Source organism: Falco cherrug, chromosome 4 (assembly GCF_023634085.1).
Source record: "Falco cherrug isolate bFalChe1 chromosome 4, bFalChe1.pri, whole genome shotgun sequence".
Classification (NCBI taxonomy): domain Eukaryota; kingdom Metazoa; phylum Chordata; class Aves; order Falconiformes; family Falconidae; genus Falco; species Falco cherrug.
The window spans coordinates 96,494,027-96,520,454 of NC_073700.1; the positions used below are offsets into that span (position 1 = coordinate 96,494,027).

Sequence of the window (26,428 nt, forward strand, 5' to 3'; positions counted from 1 at the left end):
ATTGAAAGCTTTTACGCAAGATAAATGCTTGAATTCAAAGTCTCTGAAAAGGACATGACTGCAAATTTTTCTTTCCACACAGCAATTGCAATAAGCACAGTATTATACAGTCTTTTTAAAAAAAAAAGAACTGCCTATGGGGGCCATTTATCTGCTGGTAAATGTTCACCACCCTTACAAGCCTCTAATCACTGTGCCCAGCACACTCGTGCTTGCTGCGAGTCATACGAAACCCAGCCTAACGTGAGTTTGTGAAAACAAAACTTTGAATCAAAGTTTCTGAAGGCAGAAGGACCTTACAGTTTCCTCCTCCTATAATCAAAGGGAAATACATCAGCTTTAGAAATAAAACACAACTACCAGGATTTGAACACAACTGTTATTACAGAGCAGCAGCTGTATCATAAAGCACCCCCATACACACAGGCTACCATTTCACACAGCAGCAGATACGCCGAGTGCCTTCACCACACCACAAACTTACCTGGGGGCCCATAATTCATGTCCATCCTTTCCAAAATAACACTTGTCTGAAACCAAAGGACTCAAGAGAAAAACCAGGAAATCAGGTTTTCTAACTGATTTTTTTTTAATAAACTATAGAAGAACAAGATAACATTTCAACCAAAGTCATAACAGCTGCATGCTTAGAAGCAGACACATACATGTCTCTGGATTTTTCTGTTCTCTTTAAAAACAAGAGGGGGGGTGGGGGGGCAGGGAGGGGAAGAGAAAAAAATTGGTGAAAGCTGAACATAATGCATAGAATTCTATACATAATCAAATAACAGCAGACTAAAGCAAGCAGTAACACAACTGGAAAAAATGTTCTAACAGTGACTCCATAAGAAATTTCAGTTCTAGGAATCTTTATGCCGAGCCAAGTTACATTTTTTTATACAGCATTAAAGTTTTATAAATTGAGGCACTAGAAACAAACTTACACTCAAATTATAGCTCAAATGTGTCTAATGTGCAAACTGAAAACAGGCCATTATCGTACTAGAAATTTAGAACCTAAAAGGTTGTATTAGGCTTGCACTTGCTCACATTGACACAGTCAAAACTATTGGTTTTGCAGTTAGGAGTAAAAGCAGGTTCTGACTGTTGGTTCCAGTCACCTTCCTAGCTTTTTCTCATTGTCCTCACTTGCTTCATGTATTCTCATCCAGGGAAAAAAATTGGAGAGGTTCCTGTGCCACCCCATTCAGCAATGTTTATACAGAAATGCAAAGCACCTGTCCTTGGGCACAGTTTTATCTACAGTGCTGTATTCCCTTACTTCATCCTGCTCCCCCACATCACCAAGCTTCTACAGGGTTAATACATTTCTTTAGAATTAAGATACTCATGTTCTACGAGGGATGCTTATTTTTACCTTGTGATTCGCATTTTCCATGGGGTCAGGGAGTACTAAAGACAAGTAGTCTTCACAAAATAAACAGAGTGATCACATAGCAAGAACAACTTGAGAGAGAAAGGAAGGAGCTCATATGGATACGCATGCTGCTTTCTTTACGAAGAAAAGTATTTCAAGTTCCAGTGAGGTTTCCACCCAGATGCTATAGCTGGCACCCTCTAAACCCCTACATTAAAATATACCTCGATATTTTAATCAGGCACTTAAATAGAAAAACAAAGCAGTAACATTAAACATAGCTATTGTGACAACTTTTCTGTAAGGCCAGAACATTTTGTATGAAGTACTCAGGAAACTTAATGGTCCCACAGAAACAAGTAACTCATGTCGAGGGCTAAAGGAATGGACAGTCTCTGCCTAGACAAGTGTGGGGGTGGCGGGGGGAGGGAAGAAAAAAAGACTGAAATATGGTTAGCAAATATTTGGTAAAAGCCATTAACTACAAACTTATATACTTCTTTATCTACTGCAAAATGCAGTGTAAGGTTACTAAACCCTTGAGAAGATGGATCCAAAAATCAACATTCAATGTCCTTTAATTTACAAGATAATATTTCCTCCCCCCCCCAAAAAAAAAAACAACAAAACTCTCCACTGATAACAAGCTCCCTGAGGGAATACATTGATTTTTTTTCAAGGAAAAAAGTCATCATTTAAAAACAATCTGAAGAGTTCCGGCTATCAAGAGTTGCCTTATTTTGAGCTGTAACACAATTCTGATCAACATTTCTTTGGAAAACATGGGTTAAACCAACCAGCCACTGGTCCTGTAAGAGGGACCCTGATCTCCCTTCTTTTAAGTAGTATTCTGGAGATGTAACTATTCTTTTAGAACTGTAACATATATATATTTTAGTCCAATACACTTCAAAGTTATAGGAAAATTCTACCTACAAGACCTAATCTACCAACATTTAAATGGTTGAGGTGGAAATTCAATTGTAAGGCTAAACACTTGAGAAGGTATCTTTATGTTATGCAAGTCAAGAGACAAATGAAAATCTACAGACACACAAAACATTTTTATGGTAAAGAGAATGCCAAGTGTTTAAACCATTCTTAAGTAATTTATTTTTTACTGACGATTTACAAGGCCTTGATTATTAGACAAAATAGCGTATTTTAACTAAACTCAAAAAATACAAACCAATACAGTATAGAAGGAAATGCTATATGGTTCTGTAGAATATATCACACCCAGTGCACGCACTGCTTCATTTTTCCCATCTGAACCTATCTGTTACTTAAAGGATTTTTGCAAAGAATATTTTGGTCTAGCCAACATGTAGTGTACAGTTTCAGACCACCGAATTAGACTAATTCTGGCATTAGTCTACAGTCTAAATCACTGCAGCAGATCTTTCAAAGTGTTTAGTGTAATCAAAAAACTCATCTAGACATTTCTGAGCAGCTAACAATAAACAGGAGTTATAGACTGCATACAGTTCAGTATGGTACATTAACTGAAGCTAAAAGTTTTAGTATGCTTATTGCCAATTTCTCCCAAATTTTAACAAGCATAGCTTCTTTGCAGATACATTATTGCTGAGAGTAGTAAGGCTGTTGAGGAAAAGGATATCCAGGTTGTTGAGGTGCCGGATATGGTGCTTGTCCAGGGTTTTGATACATAGGTGCAGGTGCATACGGCAGACTATACTGGCCATACATGTATGAATTATAGCCCATTGGCATCGGCATAGGGCAATACCTGTGTGGGGTGGAGGGGAAAAAAAGCATATTTAGCTGCAAAACACTGATGATGTTACTTTGCAAATAACTCACTAATAGATACGAAAAGGCATGCAATCACCACAAATGCTTTGCTTTCCTTTTCCTTTTTTTGCAGCAGAAAGTGTGGTAACTTTCAAGCATCAAACATGAAAAAACCTTATAATGCATGGAACAAAAACGCAGACAGAAGGTGAAGTAAAAGCAACATGCTGGAAGCAGAACTAATCTGAATTGATTCTCTTATGTTTAACATCATTGCATGTATTTTAACATTTGCTGAGCCTGCTATTGGAGGAGAGAGCAACTGCCTTCAACTCCTCATGATGACTCCAGAAAGATGGAAAAAAGCACCAGAAGAAAGCACACTACTCAACCGGAATTTTCTTCTGTATTTTTCATCATCTTTAGCAAGATACCAAGATTTGAGAAATGAGATATGCCAACACTTTTGAGATAAACAACACCAACTGATTATGCAAGGGCTGGCAAATCACAGTTAAGAAACTGCAGTTCTATCTCCCTTCTTCAAAAAAAAGCCGAAGTACAAAAACTTAAAATGAACCCTCCCACAAATGGTATCCAGCAAATTATTCCAATTAGAATTACATAATTTAAAAACAAAATCATCTTGCTTCAAATACTAAACACATCTTCAATTGCAACAATAACTGATTTTAAAGTGTCACATGCAAACAAGTGCTTTTACCTAACAGGATAACAAACAACTGCTTCAGTACTCCCATAGCTTACCCTGGGAAACCTGGATAAGTTGGGTAAGGAGGTCCCTGTGCCTGTGTAGGTGCAGCACCTGCTGCAGGTGCACTGGCTCCTGGAGTAGGAGTAGGAGCAGGAGCAGCAGCAGGAGCTGCAGCTGTTCCAGAGGGTGCTGATGCAGAAGAGGAACTGCTTGCTGCAGAAATCACTGGTGGCGGCGGCCGTGCTGGTGGCTGTGGTTTAGTCCCCTAACAAGAGAAAGTGAATTAAGCCGCAGCTTCTTTCTGGAAGTCTGGGAATCAAAAGCTGTGGTTATATGATTAGTTGATTTTTATTTTTATTTGCATTTCAAACAGATATTCTATATTTAGTCTATATAGATAATACTGTGAACGATCTAAAAAAGCAGTAAGCTTTCCATTTCAAATCTATAAGTTATCAACACCAATGGTACCTCTCCGCGAAGTCTCTAGACTTTGCCCTTTATTTCACTTCAACACATTTCCAAATACACTACTATATTAACGAGTGATATACACAAATTACATATCAGTTTGGAGTTCCAAAGTATGGACCTGCTATTTTCAACCCATCAAATCCATAGCTTATATTTACCACCATGGTTCTGGGTGCTGGAGTAGGAGTTGACGATGCAGCAGGCTTACTTCCTCCAGCTGATGTGGTCTGATATGCAGGCAGAGGAATAGAGGGAGCACTGGGTTCCCTAGCAATGCTTTGCTGTAAATCTCTATAAAACAACAAACAAGCAAACACACAGCTTTAAGAATTTTTGTTACACACTTCAGCAAGCTAAGCTAAAAAGATAAAACAGAGTAAATCTAGTATTTAAAGCACAATCACTGAGCTAGCTCAAACTAAATTTGGAGTCCAAATCACTTCCACAGAAACAATCTTCTAGCCAACCCTCTGATTAACTGCTTACATTTATTGTTTAGTAATGTCTTCATGTTCCAACTCAATACTGTGTACAGATCACTGAATTAGACAAAAGCTTTGGGATCAGAAATTATAGAATAGTCAGAACATTTAGCAATTCGAAAGCTCTCCTGAGAACCTAAGGAAACCTCAAGGCTATGGAAAAGGATATAAGTAAATTTCACTAATTTTCAGTGAACTTTGACATGTAAAGATATGCTCAATAATAGAAGAAAAGCAATGTTGAATTGCTTGTAGATTGCCCTAAATTAGATAATACTGTTTAAAAAAAAAGTCTGCTAGATAGTCTGCAATATTTATATCACAGTCAACATAAATATCAACAAAAACCCTGGCAAAAAATCTGAATAGCTTAGCCATTCATAAGCTTTCAAGTTCTCTACTCAGTTACCTCTAGTGCTGGAATTACTCTTGGTAAGGTATTTTGGTATCTTACTTTGATAAGATACAAGGAGGCTTTGGTGTCATGTTGCACTACAAGCTGCCATTAAATAACAATTTTACAGTCAGCTTGTCATGAAAACTCCAAGGAAGCAGTTCTAAGTTACATATTGAGAGGAATGTAGCGCAGTTCTCAATGCAAAGATTCAGTATTTGAGATTGGGCAGATTTTTCAGAGAGACTTCAGGAAGCATTTAAAATTTCAGACAGTTCTGCATAAAAATTATATGTAAACAGCATGTAACAGTTAGAACTCGATACCTGGCTTTCTAAAACAGAATACAGGAGAGACTAACAGAGGTACACAGTCTGTCTAGTTAGCAACAAGCTACAGGCTCCTATTACGTAGCACACAAAAGGTGAGCTCCAAAGGATCACAAAATTAGCAACCTCTGCAGAAACTTCACAGAAACAAGACTGAAACAAAAACTCTAAGAAAACTGTCTGCACAGTCACCCCTCCAGTAAAAAGGAATGATGGAGAAAAAGATGAAAATACTGCCTTCATGCTCTGTTACATATGCGTATGTGCATCTCAACCTATTTCCTGCAGAAAGCAGAGTAACTATTCAACACTGTATTACACTGAAACTAACAAAACCAAAACTTAACATCTTAGGAGATTACTTAAGGCAGGGGTCCTCAAACTACGGCCCATGGGCTGGATACGGCCCCCCAGGGTCCTCAATCTGGCCCCCCTGGTATTTACAGAACCCTCCCACCCGGGGTTGGGGGCGGAAACCAAGCAGCCGCAGATGACTGCCTGCCACTTCATCCGCGCGCCGGCCCCCTGTTTAAAAAGTTTGAGGACCCCTGACTTAAGGGATGGAAATAACAATTTTCTTAAAAATCATACTGCAAAGACTTAAAATCTGACTGCAAAGACTTACAGAGCAGTGGTGCCATTCAGAGTGAAGTATATTTTGACCACGAAGTGACCAAACACTTTAAATGTGAAGCCTTAAACATTATTACAACTGATCCTCTCCAATGGGCATTTACTGGGGATGGGGGAGGGGCAGGGATATATCTCTAATTCTAAATGAGACACCACCTAAACAAATTTATTTTCACTAAGTGAAGATGCAGCCCACAGGCAGTATTTTTATTGTAGTTGGGAGCAGGGGTGAACGGGCAAAACACACATTTTACTTACTCAAACTGTGGGTTGGGCACACAGAAATACATTTTGCCAATATCCCAAATCTGATCATTGCCCCTAACCTTGACAGGGTTTCATGGGAGTGAACAGTTAACACATGAGGCAGTAAAAGAAAGCATGGCAGGTTATATCAACACTAAACCTACAGCTTCAGGGAACACTAACATACTGGACATGTGAGAGAGTCAGGCCTATGCCTTGGTTAGGCAGCCTACAGCTTCCAAATTGCATGAAGTGGAAGAAAGGTAAAAGGGGTTGTATATAGTCACTAAGAATTAATTTACAAGTACGATGCCCAACTGAAAAAGAACAGTTCTACAAAGGATGAAGTTAGAAAAAATGAAGTTTGGGGGAGCGCTGAGCATCCTATTCACGGCATGGTACATACACAGAACAACTGCAGTTTCACCAACTGAAAATTCAGTAACCACTAGCCCGTTTTATAACAGGCTATGTGCTTTGCTAAAAGGCAAACCTTTTCAGTTATGCTTACTTCTTGAAAGGAGAGCCTGAAAATCAGGGCTGAAGCACACTGTACTGACCTCCACATGTGATAAGGCTAACAACATCATTAGGCACTTTCCTTCACATGCAGACAAAATCTGCCTCTCCCCTGCAATGCAGGCAGCCCACATACCTAAACAGTGACAAAATATCACACCAGATCAAGACTACAGAAAAGAGGTGGAACACCAGTGTTTTTCCCACCACCACACAACGCACACGGAAGGCAATCGTATGCTCAAGTATTTGTCTCATTTCTCAAACTGAAATGACAGCAGGAGCAAGGTGAAGAAATCATAACTTCCTCAAATAATAAAATAATTATCAAATACATGCCAAAAAGAGAGAGTGAAATCATGGTAAGATGAAACAAATTAATGCTGAAATATACATAGGAACAGCAAACTTCAAAGTAGATGTCTCCATTTATTTCTCCTACCACTTTCCTAGTTTTTCAGGGGAGGGGAGAGCGGGGTTAGCACTAAGGCAAAGAAGAGGTGACAGTCTTTACATACCTATCCTCCCTTTCTCATTTCATCAAGTACCATAATAAACATGTCCCCAAAGATGAATTTCTGATAAATACTTCACCCTTCCCACAATGCTTAAATAAAAAAAAATCAAAATCTTACTTGAGTAGTTCATCTCTTTCAGTCTTGCGAGCAAAGACAATGTCACTGCATTTGTTTTGGAATTTCAGCAGGATTTCTGTCAGCTCATTGTAAAACTAGTTAAGGAAAAAAAATACATAATACGCTCAGTCAATACTTTCAGACTCTATGCTAGCATCTTTCTATGTATTATTCCAGTTATAGGCATTCTATTACAACAGTGCCCAGAACATGCCATTGCAGTTAAATTTGCTAATGCTTTTCAAAAATAAGTATTAGTCAGCTGTTGTCGATCCTTGTAATACCATACAAATTTGTGGGGTTTTATTAATATATTTGTATGTGTCTAAGTGTAAGACTAGTTTAAGACAGCTAGAACATATATTAAAACCAGAACAAAACTAGATTACTTCTGGTGATAACTATTTTCTTTGAAGGGTATTTTTTCCTTTTGATTTTACTGCCTTCAGTCACTTCCACATATTCCATTTGTATAGACATTTCAGAGTTTTATTTTCTTTCTTCCTCTAGTGAGCTATCAATAAACCAGCACAAAGCACTTAGTACAGAAGCAGAAAGGCACTTTCCAGAAGCCCAGATCAAACAAAGCAAGGTGAATAAAGCCCTCTTCACGTTTCCTCACGTATGCAAGAGCAGTATATAAAACACAAATTTGCTAAGATGATTAAATACCATGGGACAACAGACGAAAGAATTCCTCGGATAAACTGGCTCATCTGGATACTTCAGCACCAGTCACTCAGCTGTAATTAATAACTTTTCCTATTTTATATCAAGCAATGCTCAGAAAAACTTACTTTTCAGGTAAGAACAAAGAAGCATTTCACAGCTGTCAAAACCTTCAAAACTCAAGCAACCTCACTTCAGCAGTAAAATCCTCAAAAATGCGCCTCTCATCTAGCATGTCTGCAAATTTCATTATGATTTTATTCACATCTCATTGTGTAAATACTGTCATTCCAAAACCTTAAGCATTACCGTACCTTTGTGCCTTCTTTCAAATTGGCTACAAGTTCCACGAAGTTATCATTTGCTACCGCTAAGCTCTTCAAAACTTCTTCCCTTAAGTTAGATTCATTGTTTGATTGTTTCATCTTTGAAAAATCCTGATGTGCATTCTTAAAAGAAGGGAAAAAAATAAGCAGTGAAAATAACACAAGCTAGTTCTATATGTTTGGGGTTTTTTTCCTCGTATTGCTTCTACCCCCTTTTCCCAATACCTGCCTTTCCCCACCTTCCATTGACACACTCTACTACCCAACACTTGCCATCTGCCAAGTGCAGTGGCTATTTCAGAACTATACATACATTAACACCCTGGCAGTAGGTATCAGCTAATTACCTATTCTGTTGCTGCCTTCAGCTAATTCTCAAACTCATACTGCAGACTCTCCTCCAGACACTATACTAATTAGGCTCTCTCCTGTACTACTCTCCATTGATATTCATAAAACCACACTGAAATTTAGTATTTTTAAGAAGTACTACATCAAATTTGGTTGACATTGGCAAGCTATTAAGAGAACAGGGAAGTGGAAAATTTACAGAAGGATCATCTCATTTCTTTGGGGAAAATAAACAAAACAAGCAATCTTTAAAAAAAAATTAAAAAAAAAAAAAAAAAAGACTACTCCATTTGCAGAAGCAGCCAAACTTGAACTCCGGGACATTCAAATATCAAAGGAATATCCATCAAGATTTTGAAGTATACTATTGTCAAAAAACAACTGAATACAAAATCCTTGATAAACACTGGCCACATGGTCATTTAGAAACAATTTTTTCCCTTTTGGAAAAGCCCCTTATTCTTGCAAGCCAAGATGTAGTCAGAAGTTGCTAGTGATCTCATGCACAAATAGGCACAACCATACTCGCGTCACTACTGTCACTTGTCCAAGCACTAAGACTTTTTGCCAGATGTTTCAGGTACCTGTCTTTAGTGTTACTGACAAGGCTGAATTTATAAATAGATTTATAAAATGGGAAATTATCATTAATTTTTACTTTGATGAGCTTTGCACATGCTAGAAGTCAAGCATGTTATAAACAGAAATTAAGATAAACCAAAATGGACTTCAGAGACCCAAAACGTCTTCTAGTAGACTGTAACGATGGGTCTCCTGTTTTACCAGAATACTAAGATAGGATGAGGAGAAAAATCAAAATAAACCCAAAAGCTTTTTAACACACCAGTTCAGCTTCCTTCAAGGGCAAAGCCATCTGCAGAAATGGGCCAAGAAAAGGTCCAAGAGAATTTACACTGGAGCTCTGGGAGGGTCTTCTGACAAGTCACATTTTCTTTCCAGTGAACACAAAAAACACCTCTGTATTTTTCAGTGATCAGAGGAGTAAAGGTGTATCAACTGGCCTACAACAGATTATCAAGCAAAACAGAGTAGAAAGCAAAGTGACATTTTGAAAGCACTGGAGAACTAATCATTGCCCCTTAGTTTACGAGGAAGGAAGAAGGCATAAGGGTATTGTACCTGAATGTTTTTGAGAAGTTCTTCCTGCTTTTTTAGAGACTCTTGCACTTTCTGTGTGTAACTTCCATAGATTCTGTCCAGCTCAGCCAAAGAGATTGACTCCTCATTTATAGCACCATCCTGTGCAAGTGCAGTCAGGAATTTGCTTGTCATGTCAAAATTTACAGATTTCAGGTCATTTTCCAGTTGTTCTCTATCCTTCTTAACTTCATCCAGATTGGCCAGCAAAGTTTTTAATACATTAACAACCTAGGCAATAAAAATAGTCAGAAGTGAGCATGTTTAGAGGAATTACTGCAAAAGTATACCCTATTACTTTTTTCATCACTCCTCACTGATGCTGGGAACACTACTGTATAAGTATTTGTTTATAAATGTGTTTAAAATGGCATAGCATAACAAAATGCAACAAAACAAAGATCTTCAAGAATTTCTCAAACTATGTTCTCCTCTAAAGATTTCCTTCCGCTAACAACACTGAATTAAAAAAAGTAGATTTCAAAATCTTTGTAGTAAGAAAAACCTGATCAGATACCTTCCAATAGTATATTCTAAAAATAGCAGTCAAAAACACTGCCTTCAAATCACTCCAATGAAAAAAATAATCACATTGCTATAGATAAGCCATGACCTTCTCAGAAAGGAAGTGGAAATATTTAAAATACTGGGCCACGTCTTTTACATTACCTGATCGCCCCAAGACCTGAGCACTATACCCCAACACCCTACATAACAAAAATACTCATCAAGGATTACTCCTTTTATAAAGTCAACCAGCCTTGCTGTCCATGGCAATAGATCTTGCTCACACTAAGTGTAATAAAATACACTTAGAGTTGCCTTTTTGTTTAAAATACGCTTCTTTTCCACATGTTAGTTACTACCTGTATCAGTTGTGACAGATACAACAGCAGCCAGCAATTAGCTTCCACACCAATTCATGTATGTTCACCTTGTTAAGATGAACAGCACTTCTATTCAAAACAGAAAAATATTTCAATGCTTTACCTCATTTCCTTGTAATGTTTTTGCTGGGTTGGCAGAAGGAATGGCTGCATTGAGTTCTGATTCTGGCTTACACAGAAGTGCAATCGTATCCCGGTGAGACTGGTAGCGCTCTTTAACTTGCCCATCTGCTTGCACAGCTTTATTCAAAATATTATGGTAATTGGTTCCCTCTGGTGGTGGGAGGAAAAAAAGCTTGTTTACATTATTTCAAAACTTGTCTTATCCAAGTCTTGCACCAAAGCAGTTTTGATATTTTTCAGCAAGTCTTCACACATTATGAGCCTGCACATTACAAAGTTATTAACACATAAATAAAACTTACTTCTAAGTTACATTTTAAATCGTGCATAAACTAGGAAGCTATGATAATTCTCCAGAGAGGCATACAAAACTATGAATGAACACTGGTTTCAGCTACCCCCCAGATTTAAACCCCTGTAACTTTGCCAAACTAAGGCAGTGGTATCAGTCCCTTGTTAGCTTCAAAATAATACATATTAAGTGCTCAGAAAACATGCTATATCAATGACACAAAGCAATTTGACTAATTACTGGGGGAAAAAACCCAAAACACTAAAGAGAAAAAGAACACCTTGATGGGAAATAACAAAAAAAAAACCAAACACCACAAAAACCACACAACAACCACCAAACCCAATGAAAAATACACTAAATTATTTTAAAAGGTAACTGCAACCAGATTCTTCTGAGGGCAACCATTTTTCATTACATATGCTTCCTGAAAGTTTAGGATGCACGCGCACTCCAGGGGTGCAAAAGCAGCAACAAACTCTCTGCTATCACATCATCACTCAACTCCAAATAATGGTGCAGACTGCAATAAGGATATTTCAGCATAACATCTCCTATACTGCAATTTCTGTATATTTAAAGATAATATCAGCGCACTGAAAATTATTTTAAGCTGGACGATGAGAATGGACATTTTTAGAGCATCCACAGAATCAAAACCATGAAACATGACATCTACCTGCCCTTAGAGGCTTATAGAGTTCATTGGATGGTGTTCTCTGCCAGCGTTCTTTGAATTTTGTTCGCAGGTCATTGTCTGTAGTTTCTTCTTCGTCTAATAATCTTAGTGACTACAAAAGTAAAATGATACATACATTAAACCGTCCTAAACATGAAAGTTACAAAATATACAGCTAGTGTAGAAAATATAATGAATGCTTATACATCCCTTTATTAATTTAATTTGGCAAATAAGAAAACAGGCACAAATCACCCAAATTTCTGTAGAATACTTCCCCTCCTCCAAACAGTTTTAAAAACGAAGTATTGTAAGGAAACATCTACATACATTTGTATGAACTAAACACTTTTTGAAGTGCTGTTGAAGTTACAGATGTGTGCAATTATCCAAAACATTTTCTATTGCCATTTAAAAAGTTCAGCAGTGGTGCTTTTTAAGAATGTTTTAGTGTCAACAGTTGCTAAGCTTACTTCATCTAAAATTTCTTTGTTCCTTTGTAGCAGTTCAGGCAGATCTTTGATCAGCTGATCAACAGTCTGAATTCCTCCCTGTTCAATCACAGACTTAGACTTGTTCAAAATAGACTGAGGAACAGTATCACCAGACACATCTTCAATAGCAGCAGGAAGATTGAGGGAAGCCAAAACACTGAAAAAGTCAACATGTTAAATAGCAACTTGTTTGTAATTTTATCTCATAGCTTCATCCTGTAAATAATACTGCTATCCAAACAATCACACTATCAATTACAATGGAAACAAAACTAAGAACTCTAAGCTTATTCCTAGCTTATACCTCTCCAAAAATATGCTTCAATGCTCTTTAAAAGGCTAAAAGAAATCCTAGTCTTCCCGCTCTTACAATTATGGCAGACATTTTCAGAATTAAGTATCTGGTAGATAAAGAACTAACTGCCTTGATATACATTCCTATCTTTCAGCTTGATAAAATTTTGTTTATTACTATTTATTTTAAAGCACAAAATTTTGGAGGAAAAAAACATCATGTATTGAGTCACTGGTACAATCAAGCTGACCATTGGAATGTGAAAATCCTTCTAGATTAACCGTGCTGGAACTTTTTTGGAACAAGTGTCAGACTCCCAAGAAAAAAAAAAAGAGGGAAGACTGAAGAAAATTAAACACTATTTGTTCTTAATAAGCTTTCAATCTTACCATCCGCAGAAAAGTAGTTCTAAATAACCCTGCTATGGCTGAAGTTTTCCAGCCTACCATACAGTAACAAAAGTCCGCTGCTGTATTCTGGATGTCCGCAGGATGCAAGGTAACCAGTGTTTATAGGCTGTTCTGTAACTCCCCTTGAGAAATTTAACAAGAAGCCATACTTACCCATTCGCCAGATTTGTGGCTTCTCTCATCTGGGCTATGTGCCTGTTTACTAGATCTGCCTTTCTCTGGTTGTAAATGCTCACAGACTGCTGAACTTGCAATGGAACCATCTTCTCAAACAGGTCTGCAATTAAAGTAGCATAAGTTACTCAAATTGCACTGTGACTTTAAAAAGGAAACAAACATCTTCGCAGCTCTTTTGTACAGAGACTAAACAGTTTAAGCTATGCTCCCTTACTCCAAGATGTCTTAAAAATATACACAATTCTAAAGGTTTTTAGATTTCAGTTTTTAAGACTGAAAATGAGTTAGAAATAATTTAAAGGCATTACATTTAAAACAATTGTAGGATTACAAATCAGATTTTCCTTAAGGCTTCATTTCTAGTTTTGCTTCTTTAAAAGAAGAAAATGAGCAACAGAGGACCATTTTTCACAACTCCCCTGTACAGCCAACAAACTGAAATTTTTCAACTTTATGGATGGGCAGCAACCAGGTTAGTTAAGATTGCACAAACTGATACCTTTCCCTTATATTACTGTTCCTCCTGAAATTAAAAAGGTTGCTTTAATATAGGAAATAGAGTTGCAGAGAAAATCTGAGAAAAATCTTTTAAGAGAAGGGCACATGGCAGATAATTATCTTTAACCTGTGGTTTATTCTTCCAGTACTTTTACCCTCAAGTAGTAGCACAACAAAGTGGAAGAGACAAAAGTCACTTTCAAAAACACTGCTGTATGCTTAACAATTCATAAGTAAACACCTACATTTCATGGTACAAACTTTGGTGGCCATGGATTTCACAAGGTAACAACTACCCTGTTCGCTCCACACTCTTCGCTTACCAGTGAATTTCTGACTGAGGGGAACTACAACTGGAGTAGACTTCACAAGACTGGCTTTTCCAATAGACTCCAAGTCTTTCAGGTCAGGAACCCGGTCATGGTAAATGAAGTCATTGTCTTTTTTGGCAGCTGTAAGTGCACGGTTGATTTTGTCAACCAGATCTTTAACATTTATATATTCATCATAACGAGATGCCACTGTTTTCACCAAGTCTGCCGCATGCTAAGAAAAATTAGAAAGAAAAAAACGATTAAAAACAAAACTTTTCTTTCTCCCTTTCATATATACTTAGGAAAACATATGAGCTTCCCAGTCAGCCAAATAACTACTGCCTACATATAAGATCAATTTATTATTTCCTTAAGAAAATATGCTCCCCTCTTACCTATTCAAAAGGACAAAGGAGATTTTACTCATTGAAATAGTTCACTGGGGTAAAAAAAACCAACCAAACAACAACAAACAACAGAACAGTCACCAAGTAATATCTCACAATAGCCTTACTATGTCTCCCCAAAAATCCAAAAGAAGTAATCATGAGTTAGAGGCAATAACATTTCAAACACTCATTCACAACAAGATTTTTTAAAAAAAGACTGTGTGCCATCTTCGTGTTGTTCCATGAAACACACAGCTTGCTTTTGCAGGTACTGTAAATTGTTTCTCAACCGTGCTCACATTCAGAAAGTAAGAGGCCAGAGTCGTGCTTTTCACATCTGCCACTAAATCCATCTAACCTTCAGCTCAGAAGTTACAGAAAGTATGCTTTACTCCTACTGCAAATTAAAATAAAATATAAGGTCTGCTGTCTCTGTTTGTCTGCTCAGCCTATCTGATTTTCCTACATCCAGTTTACTGCAGGAGGGATGCAAGACAAAACATTGTCCTTTGATCATAACGGTTCAATCCTGATCACATTTGTATTGTGGATGTGTAAAAACAAAACAGTAAGCAGAAATGTCAGTTGAGGTTTACATAAACTCACCACAATTCAAAGAGTCAAACTTCTTGGGATTTTGAAGTGAAACTTGAGCTACTTTAGAAGTGAAGTAAAGTTTGAAGTTTCCTGAGATTTTTTTGCCACTTTCCATTGTGCCATAAATCACACAACAGTGGTTTTGGTTTGATACAATACTACAGTCTAACTAGCACTTGCCAGAAACAGAAAATGGGATAAGAAACAGGGGTGTGCATAGATACTTTATTTTGGAAGAATTTCTGTTAATCTTGCCCCACTCCCCACCCCAATTTAATCCATCTTTATTCTAGCTTTTAAAAAGGGAAATAAAAAGTATTATTTTATAGCAACTTAATTTTTCAAAGCCTCAACAAAAAGGGTACTAAACCTCTAATTTGCACTAGTTATGGAAGCACTATTTCAGTAATTGTAGAGAACACGAATTAAGTTTCATCTTACTAAGTGCATTAAACAAGACACAGGATTTTAACTTCTGACTACATGCTGTTCATGGAGCAGTGCTAAAATTAAATAATAGTGGAGTAAAGAAGCTCTTCAGGCTTCACTAAAACAAAAAAAAAACAACCCAAGCTTTAACTGTTCAGCTTGAAGGGATACTCCCTCTAACACAACATGGAAAAATCATGGACACAAACTGATTTACTATGTAACTTAATGATAATAACTTTGATATAGCCAGACCTGTCACAGGTGAGCACTAATAAAAAAAATAAATAATCAAGATCCTATTACAGTACAGTCCCAGAAAAGAAGGTCTGCTAGGCAGATTTGAAACTCAAGAACAGATACACCTTCATCTACCACCTAATAATTCATAATACAACAGCTTGCTATTAAAAGTTCATATAGGCACTTCACTGTCATGCAAGCATACAAAAAAGTTTCAAGCTCCACCCTCCACCAAGTCAATAAATGCATAATGGTAACTTCAGAGACTTAGATGTTGACATTTTGAAACTCTCCTGCATTATCAGTAAACAGATATTGCACACAGATCCTACAAAGTCAGTTGAAGCAGCACTTCATTATTTTTTTTTTCTAAGGACGAAGGGATTTGAAGTAGTTCCTTTTTAGCCATTTTCTTTCATACTGTACTAAAAACATGAAAGGACCTTACTCATTACAACATCTGAATCCCTCTAGAAACCAGATATAGAGACAAAAAATTTATAAAGACTAAAAATACAATTGTTTGTACATTTTTCAAAAATTATTCAGATTTAAATGAGGATTGCAGGAAAGGAGCTGGGTATAGACCAGGCAGAACTTTAACGTTCTGGGGATTTTGTAATAACTTAACTTAGGAAAATTTATTAAGAATCTGTTTTATTAGCTATACTAAGATATGAAGCCTATGCAAACAAAGATACAGACTTAACATGTCAAGCAGTATCAAATTGCCCAAAAATCATTAAGCACACACCTCTATAAAAGCTAGAGATACCACTCATCACTGCAACTGCTAATAATTTGATTCACATGATAAACATGCTCTACAATTTTTTAATACATTTCATTCTTAGTTACTTGAATTTTAGAACTCTGAACTAGCTTTTCAAGATTTAAAGTCTTCCCCATATTTTTCAGAGAAGAAGGAAAATTACCCACCTGTAACCTCCCAATTTCTTCACCAAATTTCTTCTGCTGTTTTGCCAGGATAGATTGATGATATTCTGCATTGGCCTGCATAATGCAGTGCTTTGCAGCCAGAACAGGAAACACCTCCTGGAAATAAAAATACTGACCAGGGGAAAGTCCAACCACATTAACCACCACAGACAACATGGGATGCAGGAAGAAAAAGGAAGAAGAAAAGGAAATTAGAATCACCCAATTAATGGTTTAGATCGGTTAAAACATTAGAAGTAAATGTCTGAGACCACATGACTTTGCACTGATTAATCCAGTTTCAGCGTTTGGTTTTTTTATCTGTTGCTGCAAAATTCTTAGTGTCCATTATTTTAGATAAACTACAAATTACATTCAAGCCATGAAGTCCCAACATTTACTTCAAAGATTAGAAATGCATGCATGTATTAGAAAGGATAGTTGCAAGAACACACCCAAATGCCCCCAAGAAAAAGCCAAGACAAGGGCGGGGGGAAGACGACAGGCCTTTTGGGTGGGATGGTTTTTTTGTTTTCTCTGTGTATGTTTTCTTAACAAAGTACATTTAGAACAGCAGCAGGCTTATCAAGAAAGTAACTACAATTATGAAAGCAAAGAATAAAGAGGACCAGTAACTACTGAAACAGAAAGCAATTTAAAAGTCACTTTCATGCTTTTATATAAACGAACTTATCTCTGCAGGAATACCAAGACATGAAGACGACATTATGCTGCAGCCCACAGTATAGGCATGGTCTTTGATCAAGGATTTGGCCTTACGGTTCTATTTCTTAAATCAAGGACAACTGGAAAACCAGAGTGGTGTTTTAAAGACCTCAGTATATAAAGACCTGCTTCACATTTGTGCAAACCCACTGCGCCACCCAGAGATGAGGGGGGAGAAAAAAACAAAAACAAAAACCAATAAAAAAAGGGGGTAAATTTGGAAGACAAAGCTGTCTGGGAGGCCTTACAGCTGGACTGACATCCCAAGTCAGCCTCTATTTCACACTCCTACACATGTAGCTTTTCTCAGACCTGGTGTTAACTCACGGAACCAGCAAACCTCATTATGTTCTTTCAAATAATCAACTGGCAGATTACTTGGCAACTGGAAGAGGGAGCAGATCTATGGCTTAGAAAGGTCCACAACAACAAAAGACGGAGCAATGGCTTTATTATATCTCATTGCCTCTCAGAATCAATCAAACATAATACCTAAGTGAGAAATAGCCCCAATCTGTAAAATGCTACAGAATGCATGAGAGGAAATACGTGCATACATAGAAGAATCTATCAAGCTGCAGCCAAGCAAGATACAAATTTAACTTTAAAAAAACAGTATTTTTTTCAAACACACATACAAAAGGCCACTGACTAGCCTACAAAGTAATCTGTGTTAATTCATTGCTTAAGAATAAAAATGCACACTTTTACTTTAGTTCAGTAGCCCTTACCCATACAGTTTCTACCATTATCATTCTATTCTGCATTAGAAACCTGGGGGGAGGGAGGGCAGCAGGGGCAAATGAACATTACCTGGGTTTTTTTCCCCCAGAGGGAATAAAAGTGCCTTAGTCAAATAATTGCCCAAGTATTTGCTGAAGACTGCATATTAAGTTACAGGACCAAACATCAACAACTTCCATTTATCAATGGTAAAAATATTTTTAGTACTTTTCTAATGTATTTTTAGTAAATCTAGTATATTCCACAGTTTTTTTCTAACAAGACAGACACTGAAAGCTATTAGTGAATGAAAAATAACTGCAAATTAGCAACAAGGGATGCTTCCCAGGGATGTTCAGAAAGAAGCACTACAGAAGACAATCTCCAACTTAGCTAGATACAGATTTCAAGAGTCCCACAATATCGAAGTAAATCTTATCCACCTGTTACACTTGTAACACCGTACAACAGGTTCTCTACTGTTTTATGATATGAACATAACTGATACACTTGATACTTCAGAATTATCTCGGTTTAGCCTTGACTGTTCATTTGAGTGCTGTTGGTTTTGGGAAGATGCAGAAGGTGGTTTTTTCATGCTCTTTGAATATATACTGTATAACAAATACATTGAAAACTTGCTTATTTTTGAAGTATCAAGATTGTTTTGGGGCACAGGAAGAGGAGAAGGCAGGCAGAAGGACAAAGGACACACAGCGACTTCCAAACATATTTTTCATTAACAGGGAAGTGAACAGTACCACTGTATTCATGCTGTCAACAAGACAGCATATTTCACATGAAAACATTGGAACTAGAAGCCAATTAAGCCCCATTAGAAAGTTGTTAGTTTGAAAAACAGATGTAGTAAGGCATTAAGTACTAAGAAAGCATCCCTAAATGCTATCACAAACATTTCAAGTTGACTTCAAAAGAAACGCATCGCAAGTAAACACACTTCATGTAGTAAGATTTTACTTATTTAAAAAAGCCACACTATCTTTTGCCTCCTAGATTCTTTGCTGTTTTTCAAATTACAGGTTTATTTCCCTTAAATGTAGCAATATGTCAGCTTTTCTTGAGGATACATTTTAGGTGTATTTTATCGAGTACATTGTAAACAATAACAGTTATTCACAATAACAGAAGATCCCAAATGGTTTCCATGAGAGTTACTAACCTTGGGCAGAGTATCTTTATATTGACATTGTTTGTAAGCATCACCATAGTAATCTGCAGCTTGATTAGCTAGTTTAGCTATGATACCATCTTTCATTTTATCTGGCAGGAGGGCGAGAGAAAACAAACAACAGTTATGATTATCATCAGTTTCTACAAGCGAACAGGCAAATTACTTCATCTTCAAACAGAAAGAACTGCATTCTAAGGGTATAGCTTTACATTATAGCTCAAAGGAGGGATCCCATTCTTCTCTCCTGACATTCAGCAGCAGTTTCCAGATTCTCTACTTCAGCCATGAAGCTCAAGATTCTGTCAGGTGTACAATAGATCTTCTGGCAGCTGCTGGCATTTATGCAGGATTAAGAGTGATGCTTTATCTCACACCAACGGCAAGCTGCCGACAAAAGCTGCAGTCCCACTCTAACTCTGGCAGCTTGTTCCCAGCCCTTCCCCTGCGCCACACAAGCGTTTGTGCAGCCATAGTCAAATAATCTAGCTGAAATCTAGTTAGGAAAAAAAAACAACTTAATTTTCAGCAGGATCTGTTCTCTAAGCCAACTCAAAATATGCTTAAGTGCAAGAGAAGAGAAGGGACTGGTCCTTTCTGTGGCAGTCCATACCACCATTGGCTTACAGCAAGCATAGAAATACCATTCCTAGACATAAAAAAACCCCACAGCTCCTCCAAGTGGCATCCACTACTTCATATCAAAGCCTCATGAGCCTAGCAGCAATAGTATTCCCTGCCTCACATGTTTACCCTGCTCCTGAAGCCAAAACTGTTAAAACAGGAACATGCTCATCTATCTCTTTTTATAATAATCTCTGGCCTGCAATAGTAATTCAGCCTTTCAAGAGAAGGCAGGCAATCAAACTTTGCACTTTGGCCATCCACTCTAAACAACTGCCCTTACAAACAAATATCCTCCGATTCGGGTGATTTATATGCACTGCCAGAATGATAAACATGAGTGCAGGGTATGCAGAGAAGTCTGCAGAGTACGCTTAATCGCCCAAATTAAATAAAAAGAATTTCCAAATGGTCTTCTCATTCCAGCATATTCACACACAGTATCTACAACACTTCAGGCACAAGCTACGATGCAATACATTTACCTTCTATGAGGTAAATGCATTTAAAGTATGCCAGAAAGATCTTTTCACTGTGGAACAGAATCCAGATGACAAATGGAGAGCAAGGAGCTTGTGAGATCCAATAACTAACTCCTTTGCTAGAATGTTTTTGTCCAGTGCACTAAATATTTAATAAACCCCAAAAAAGTAAAATCTAACCAGACTGTCCTTGTAGCCCCACCTAGTGTATGGTAGTTGCATCTTCCCTTCATAGAGCTTGAGCTCTAAGCCAAAAAAAAAGGGGGGGGGCGGGGGCCACGGACGACAAGAACAACCCTGGCATATTAACTAATATTAACTAAATTTCCATTAACAAAGGACACATTAGAGGAGACTCATTTGTCAATGCAGACAGCTCAGGATAGATCTTTCACCATCCAAAAGCGTTAGGTTTTAGCCACGTATCTTTAAAATACTGCAACTACAATAGAAGCCTTGAGATGGAATAGTGAACATATGGAGATTTAGGGACACTTAAAACATTAAGCAAGGCTCAGAAATTGAAGAAATGATGTGTGGTTATGCAGTGGAGTTAGATTTGACTGACCAGTTTTGGTTTCTGCCAAACACTTCTGCTTCCTTTCCACTTGTGAATAAACTCAGTGCTATCAGAAATACCATTGTCAGCTGGTAAACTACTAAATGGACTGTCTCACATAAAAGAAAAAAACAAAGTTGCAGGTAAGGTAAATAGCCAATGCAGCAAGAAGCTAAATTTGAGTTGTGAGATCAAACTTTGAAGCATTTCCACTTTCAAAATGGGTTTCTGAAGCTAATCATGTTGTCAAACATTACTTCACAAAATGTCTCTCCAGCCAGGGAAAATCTCTACATCTGGCAAAATCTACAGCCTCTATAGTCAGATGATTATTAACTTTAATGTCCTCCTAACACTGGCAGACTTCTGGTCTTGGGAGTAGTCACAAAAAACTTGAGTTCACTGAGCACACGTGGGTTTTGGATCAGCCTTGCTTTGTCTTTTTCATGTTTTGGATAAGAAGAAATCAAAAAGGTGACAAAAGACCTCATTTTGTATGACAAATATGTAAGTGCTGCTCCATCTGTGAAGGAAATTTCAAGCATTTGTTACCCAAACGTATTTCAAAGCAATACATACTAAAATAACTGCTACCAGTAAACATAACTTATCAGTTGGCTGAAAGACAATAGTTTCTCACTGAGATTCTCCTAAAAAGCAGTAGGCTACAAGAATGTTCATGTCTTCCCTGTGAAGGGAAGAAACATCCCAGTTATGATAACCACTACCTTCCTCCACTGTATTCCCAACAACATGGGGAGAGAGAGCAGTTGGTGGGCAATCACATGTGACCTCTACGTCCTTAGTTCTGCTTTTAGCTATCTGTAATGCCTAGATGCACAACTTTTTGTAAATACAGAGAGCAAAACAGAATAGCGAAGAGTTAGAGATCTTGCACTAAGGACAGTACTGTTCCACAGGAAAATTCTTTGAAACATATGCTTTGTAATAGTTGTATTAAAATATGCAGCCTCTGAACCAGTATTTCACAATTAGTCTTTAACAGTTAAGGACAATTTTTTGTTCAACCTGCAGAATTTCACTTTCTGAAATAAACTGAGCATCGTCAGAGTCAGACTCTGTCAAACAGTTCCTCTGTTGAAATTAAGAGCAATCAAAACACAATTTGTTTCCCCTAAACTCTTAAGAAACCTCCTTTGTCTCCTAGCACAGTCATTTCTTTCTAAACTCTCATTAAACCACTCCCCTGACAGAGGAGAGGAGTAGTGGCAACCCCTCTGTGCACCATTTCTAATACTCTCAGTTCATTTAAAGAAGGCTTTTTGTTCTAAACGGGGAAAATTAAAAAATATAAACCAGCAAAATCATTTGTAAAGATGAAAATTAATGGGTTTAGGCATGAAAAGAAAGGAAAAGGCAAACAAGACAACTGCATTGTCAGGTGAACCTTAGACAAATCCTTAAGTAGCATCCATAGTCTGTGTTTAACAACCTGCAAAGGGAGGAGGGGGGGAAGAATCAGTAAAGGAAAAACAAAAACTTCTGAAAGGCCCTTTGCAAGCTCTTAATAACATAAAATTGTTTTTAAGTTTTTGAGGAAGTTTTAATGAACACAAATATACAAGCAAAAAATATATACCTCTTGTAGCTTTCAAAAAAAAGACTTCCTGGGCTTGAGCCAACATAATAAGACTGAGAGTTCCAGCTGTGTCTGGAGAGATGTCCACTGTGGGTTCACGATTCAAGGCTGACAAAACCGTGTCTTTAATGTGTTGGAAAGCACCACTCGCAAACTAAGTAAAACAAAATAGTATATTGCCATTCATGTTTCCAAACATATTTTTTCCTCTTACAAATATAATATGTACAACAATACACAAAAAATAGCTTTTTCACTCTGTGGTTTCCCATTTGTTGTATAGCCACTAAAAACAATCCTTGTTCTTGAAGCCACTTACACAGAGACATTTATCAAAACAGGCTGAGTAAATGTATATTGACTACACCTAATGGCATAACAACATGGAAGCCTTAATGCATTCCACAAAGAAGAAGATTATTACTGTATACTTTGCTGAAACTAAAATTTATACTAGCTAAAATTATTAAATCTCAAGCTGAAGGTTATTAGTTACCAACACACTTGGGGAAAGGAGTATGGAGAACTGTATGGAATTCAATCCTTCAAAGCTGGTAAATAAGTATTTCACCAATCCACCTTTGTACTTAAGAGGGGAAAAATACGTATATATATTTATGTATGTGCATATATAGCTTTAAAAATGAGACATACTTATTTGCTGTTCTAAGATTAATAAATCTGTATTTTAGGCATAAGCAGGGAGCCTCTGTACCTGATAGTGCTTAGCTGCAGCTTTTAGGCCTTCATCATTATCCAGATTCTGTTCTGCTGCAATCTGGCTTGCCAATGCTCCACAGTTGAACAAAACACAGGTCTTCTCATATCCCAAGCTTGCCAGAGCTGCAATCAAGACACACAGTTACCCATATTGGTAAGAAAAACTTCAGTACTCTAGCATCCTAGGTGAGGCCAATACTACTCACATCTGTACTTAAAGATACCAACAGTTTCAAGAAAAAAAAAAAAAAAAAACAAAAAACAAACCCGACTTATAAAATCAAAGTCATCTCCCTTCTGAAGGCTTTATGTAGTGTAATCTAGTACTTCCACAAAATTTTTCAAATGATGAACTACAGAAAGTGGCATAAAAGTGGTATGAAAACCTATACAATACACAAAATAATCTGAAAGTCTTTAGAGTACAGCTTTTTGGCTCCTGAAGATACAGAAATACATTAATTACTGAAGGATAATCTGAAATATGAACTTCCATGCATTAATCACTTCGCAGTAAGTGCCCAATTACATGTTCATACCATATCTTGAATGCAAGATTAACGACCTTTCTCTCATTGAGACCAAAGATTTGTACATGCTCTGTACATTCTATTGAAATGCAGGGAATTTTTTCACCTCTCAAAGCTATTGCTTCAGACTGAAAATGTTGACAAATATCTTGGGTTTATGTGTACTGAAGCAGTTAAGCATTTACTTAAATCTTGTGCTCACGACACAACAGTGTAGCCTGTCCAGACACAACTCCTGTAGTACTTCACAGTCCCAGAGGATGGAGCCCACACTTCTAGAAACAGTAATACCTGAACAGGAACCATTTTGTATCTATTAATTGCTTTCAAAAGGTTATTGGCTACATGCAAGCACTGGAAAAATCTATCTGCAGACAGTAGTTTCTCATTACCGTCAAAGTGTCTAGACACTCCTTTTGGAGAACACAGAAAACTCAACTACTGAATTTTTAATTTCACAAACACAAATAAAACTTTTAAGCTATCCTCAAAACATTGACAGTACTAAAGAGGCACGTGTGTTTCATTTCACTAACATCCAGCCTTCTTACACAGCTACACATTTATCTAACATCTCTGAAGCTTCTGTTAACATTCCCTGACCTGCACGAAATTGTCAGACAAGCAGCCATGAATCTGGCATGCCGTGTTTCCATTTTGTTTCCGTAATTTACCTAGATCATCCCTCTTCTGTACTTTACTTTCCAGAATTTTTCTAAAAATATCTTGTACAACTTACACATCGTTCAAAAGACTAAAACACAAGGCAAGAAAATACAGCTTTAAAGTTTCTGAATTACAAAATTATATACAGAATAACTTTATACTGTGGACGGCATCTCAAGTGTGATTTACTACAGTAAGAACAGCTGCTTCGCAATATAGATTTTCCTCAGACTTATCTGTTTATAGCTCTACCTATTAACTTAAGCCAACATATTTCAGATTGCACGCCATGCTGTGTACTGGGTCACTTTTCAAGCAGCCACAGTATGTCAGCTACCCCTGCAACACAGACTTGGGATTCGGGGGAAGATGGGAAGAAAACAGTATGCCACCACAGTGAGAGCCAGAACTCTTAAGTTACATCACTGCATCTTGGCCCCACTGAAGTCAAAGGAGTTTTACATTGACTTTCCATCTGGAGAGAAGATCACCTCCTCTTAGAAGTCAACAGAAATTTTGCTCTCTCAGTAACTGAAAACTTTGCTTTACACTGAGAAACCTCACTGCTAATTCTGATCTGAAATACAGACACACACACAGTTCATGTGGAAAGCAGCGTCTGGATAATCCACAATACAGCACTCTAAGATACATACTAAAGACTGGTTTTGTTAATTTCTTTCACCTGAGATCTACTTTAAAGTTTCAAAATACAACTTATTCCATTGTTTGTTAACTGAGCATTATGCACATCTCAGTAAGAATTTCTTTGATATTTCACATGGATTGTTGCATAAATCTCTGGCCATCTGACTCACAGTTTACTTAGACAAGTATATAATTAGCGCACAGACAAGTAAGCTTTCTCAAGCTGCTGTAACATCACCTTTACTCAAATTCTCAGGGTAATCATCAACATTATGATTACCAATTCTTTTTCTCACAGTTATTATAAATCTCTGGCAATTTGCAGACTATGTTTAAGTCATAATATTCTGAACTTTACTACGAAACAAGATTCAATCACCATGAAATGCAAGCCCCAAAGACGACAGGACCAACCAAATTCTGAGAAAAAACACAGCATCTTCAGGAAGGTCTCAAATTATCCAGAAGGATGACTTAGAACAGTTAGAAAATAAAACAAGGAAAGGTGTGTACTATCTACTTACACATAAGAATGCAGTGCATTCTTACACACACAGTTCACACAAGCACAACTTTAGCAAATGTATTCAGAACATGGAAAACTACAAAGATTCTCAGTAGTTGCTAAGGAAGAACTATATAAAGGAAACAAACTTTAAAAAAACTAAGTAGAGAATATGTAACATTTTTTTCAGGCTTTGTCTGGAGCTTCAAAATTGCAATGACCATCTTGCAATGCTAGTCAAGAACACTTAGGTATAAATAGAAGCAGTAAGGAATGATGACACGGAACTGAACAGCTCCTCACTGAAAAGTATTTAGTCTTAGTTTCTCTATTGGCAAGTGTTCCAAATCCATTTAATAATCCTCAATTTGCTGTGCAGAATTGTCCCTATAAGACTAAAACAAAACATAGATTCAAATTCCTTATGTTTGCAGGAAACAAACACAGGTGGTTTTTTTTTCGTTCTACATGTTCAAATCTGTATGAGAACGTTTTCAAATTAAGTGATAGGAGAATAATTTCAGGGCACGGGCAGATCCTTCTGTTCTCTTGAAGAACATGTGATAGCAGACTAGGTTACTGAAGCCAGCTCCCTTCTTTGTGGAAGGGACCCACTCACTCACAAG

At 37.2% G+C, this 26,428-nt stretch overlaps 1 protein-coding gene across 4 annotated transcripts in view; it reads right to left on the reverse strand.

Moving 5' to 3' along the window:
- Positions 1-565: 565 nt before the first annotated feature.
- Positions 566-26,428, reverse strand: part of PDCD6IP (programmed cell death 6 interacting protein) — a 34,427-nt gene continuing 8,564 nt past the window's right edge. Inside the window, exons 4-18 of one of the 4 annotated variants that reach the window (XM_055707860.1) lie at positions 23,449-23,576; positions 22,734-22,887; positions 19,460-19,560; positions 16,831-16,947; positions 14,243-14,465; positions 13,398-13,521; positions 12,519-12,696; positions 12,046-12,157; positions 11,055-11,224; positions 10,047-10,295; positions 8,544-8,678; positions 7,561-7,655; positions 4,484-4,613; positions 3,902-4,113; positions 566-3,128 (exon numbers count right to left, since the gene is read on the reverse strand). In XM_055707860.1, the coding sequence (XP_055563835.1) occupies positions 2,960-3,128; positions 3,902-4,113; positions 4,484-4,613; positions 7,561-7,655; positions 8,544-8,678; positions 10,047-10,295; positions 11,055-11,224; positions 12,046-12,157; positions 12,519-12,696; positions 13,398-13,521; positions 14,243-14,465; positions 16,831-16,947; positions 19,460-19,560; positions 22,734-22,887; positions 23,449-23,576 (2,297 nt within the window). In that variant the 3' untranslated portion in view covers positions 566-2,959. Of the gene's footprint in view, positions 3,129-3,901; positions 4,114-4,480; positions 4,614-7,560; positions 7,656-8,543; positions 8,679-10,046; positions 10,296-11,054; positions 11,225-12,045; positions 12,158-12,518; positions 12,697-13,397; positions 13,522-14,242; positions 14,466-16,830; positions 16,963-19,459; positions 19,561-22,733; positions 22,888-23,448; positions 23,577-26,428 lie in introns of all 4 variants that reach the window. The other 3 variants (XM_055707859.1, XM_055707858.1, XM_055707857.1) reach the window with 3 other exon arrangements.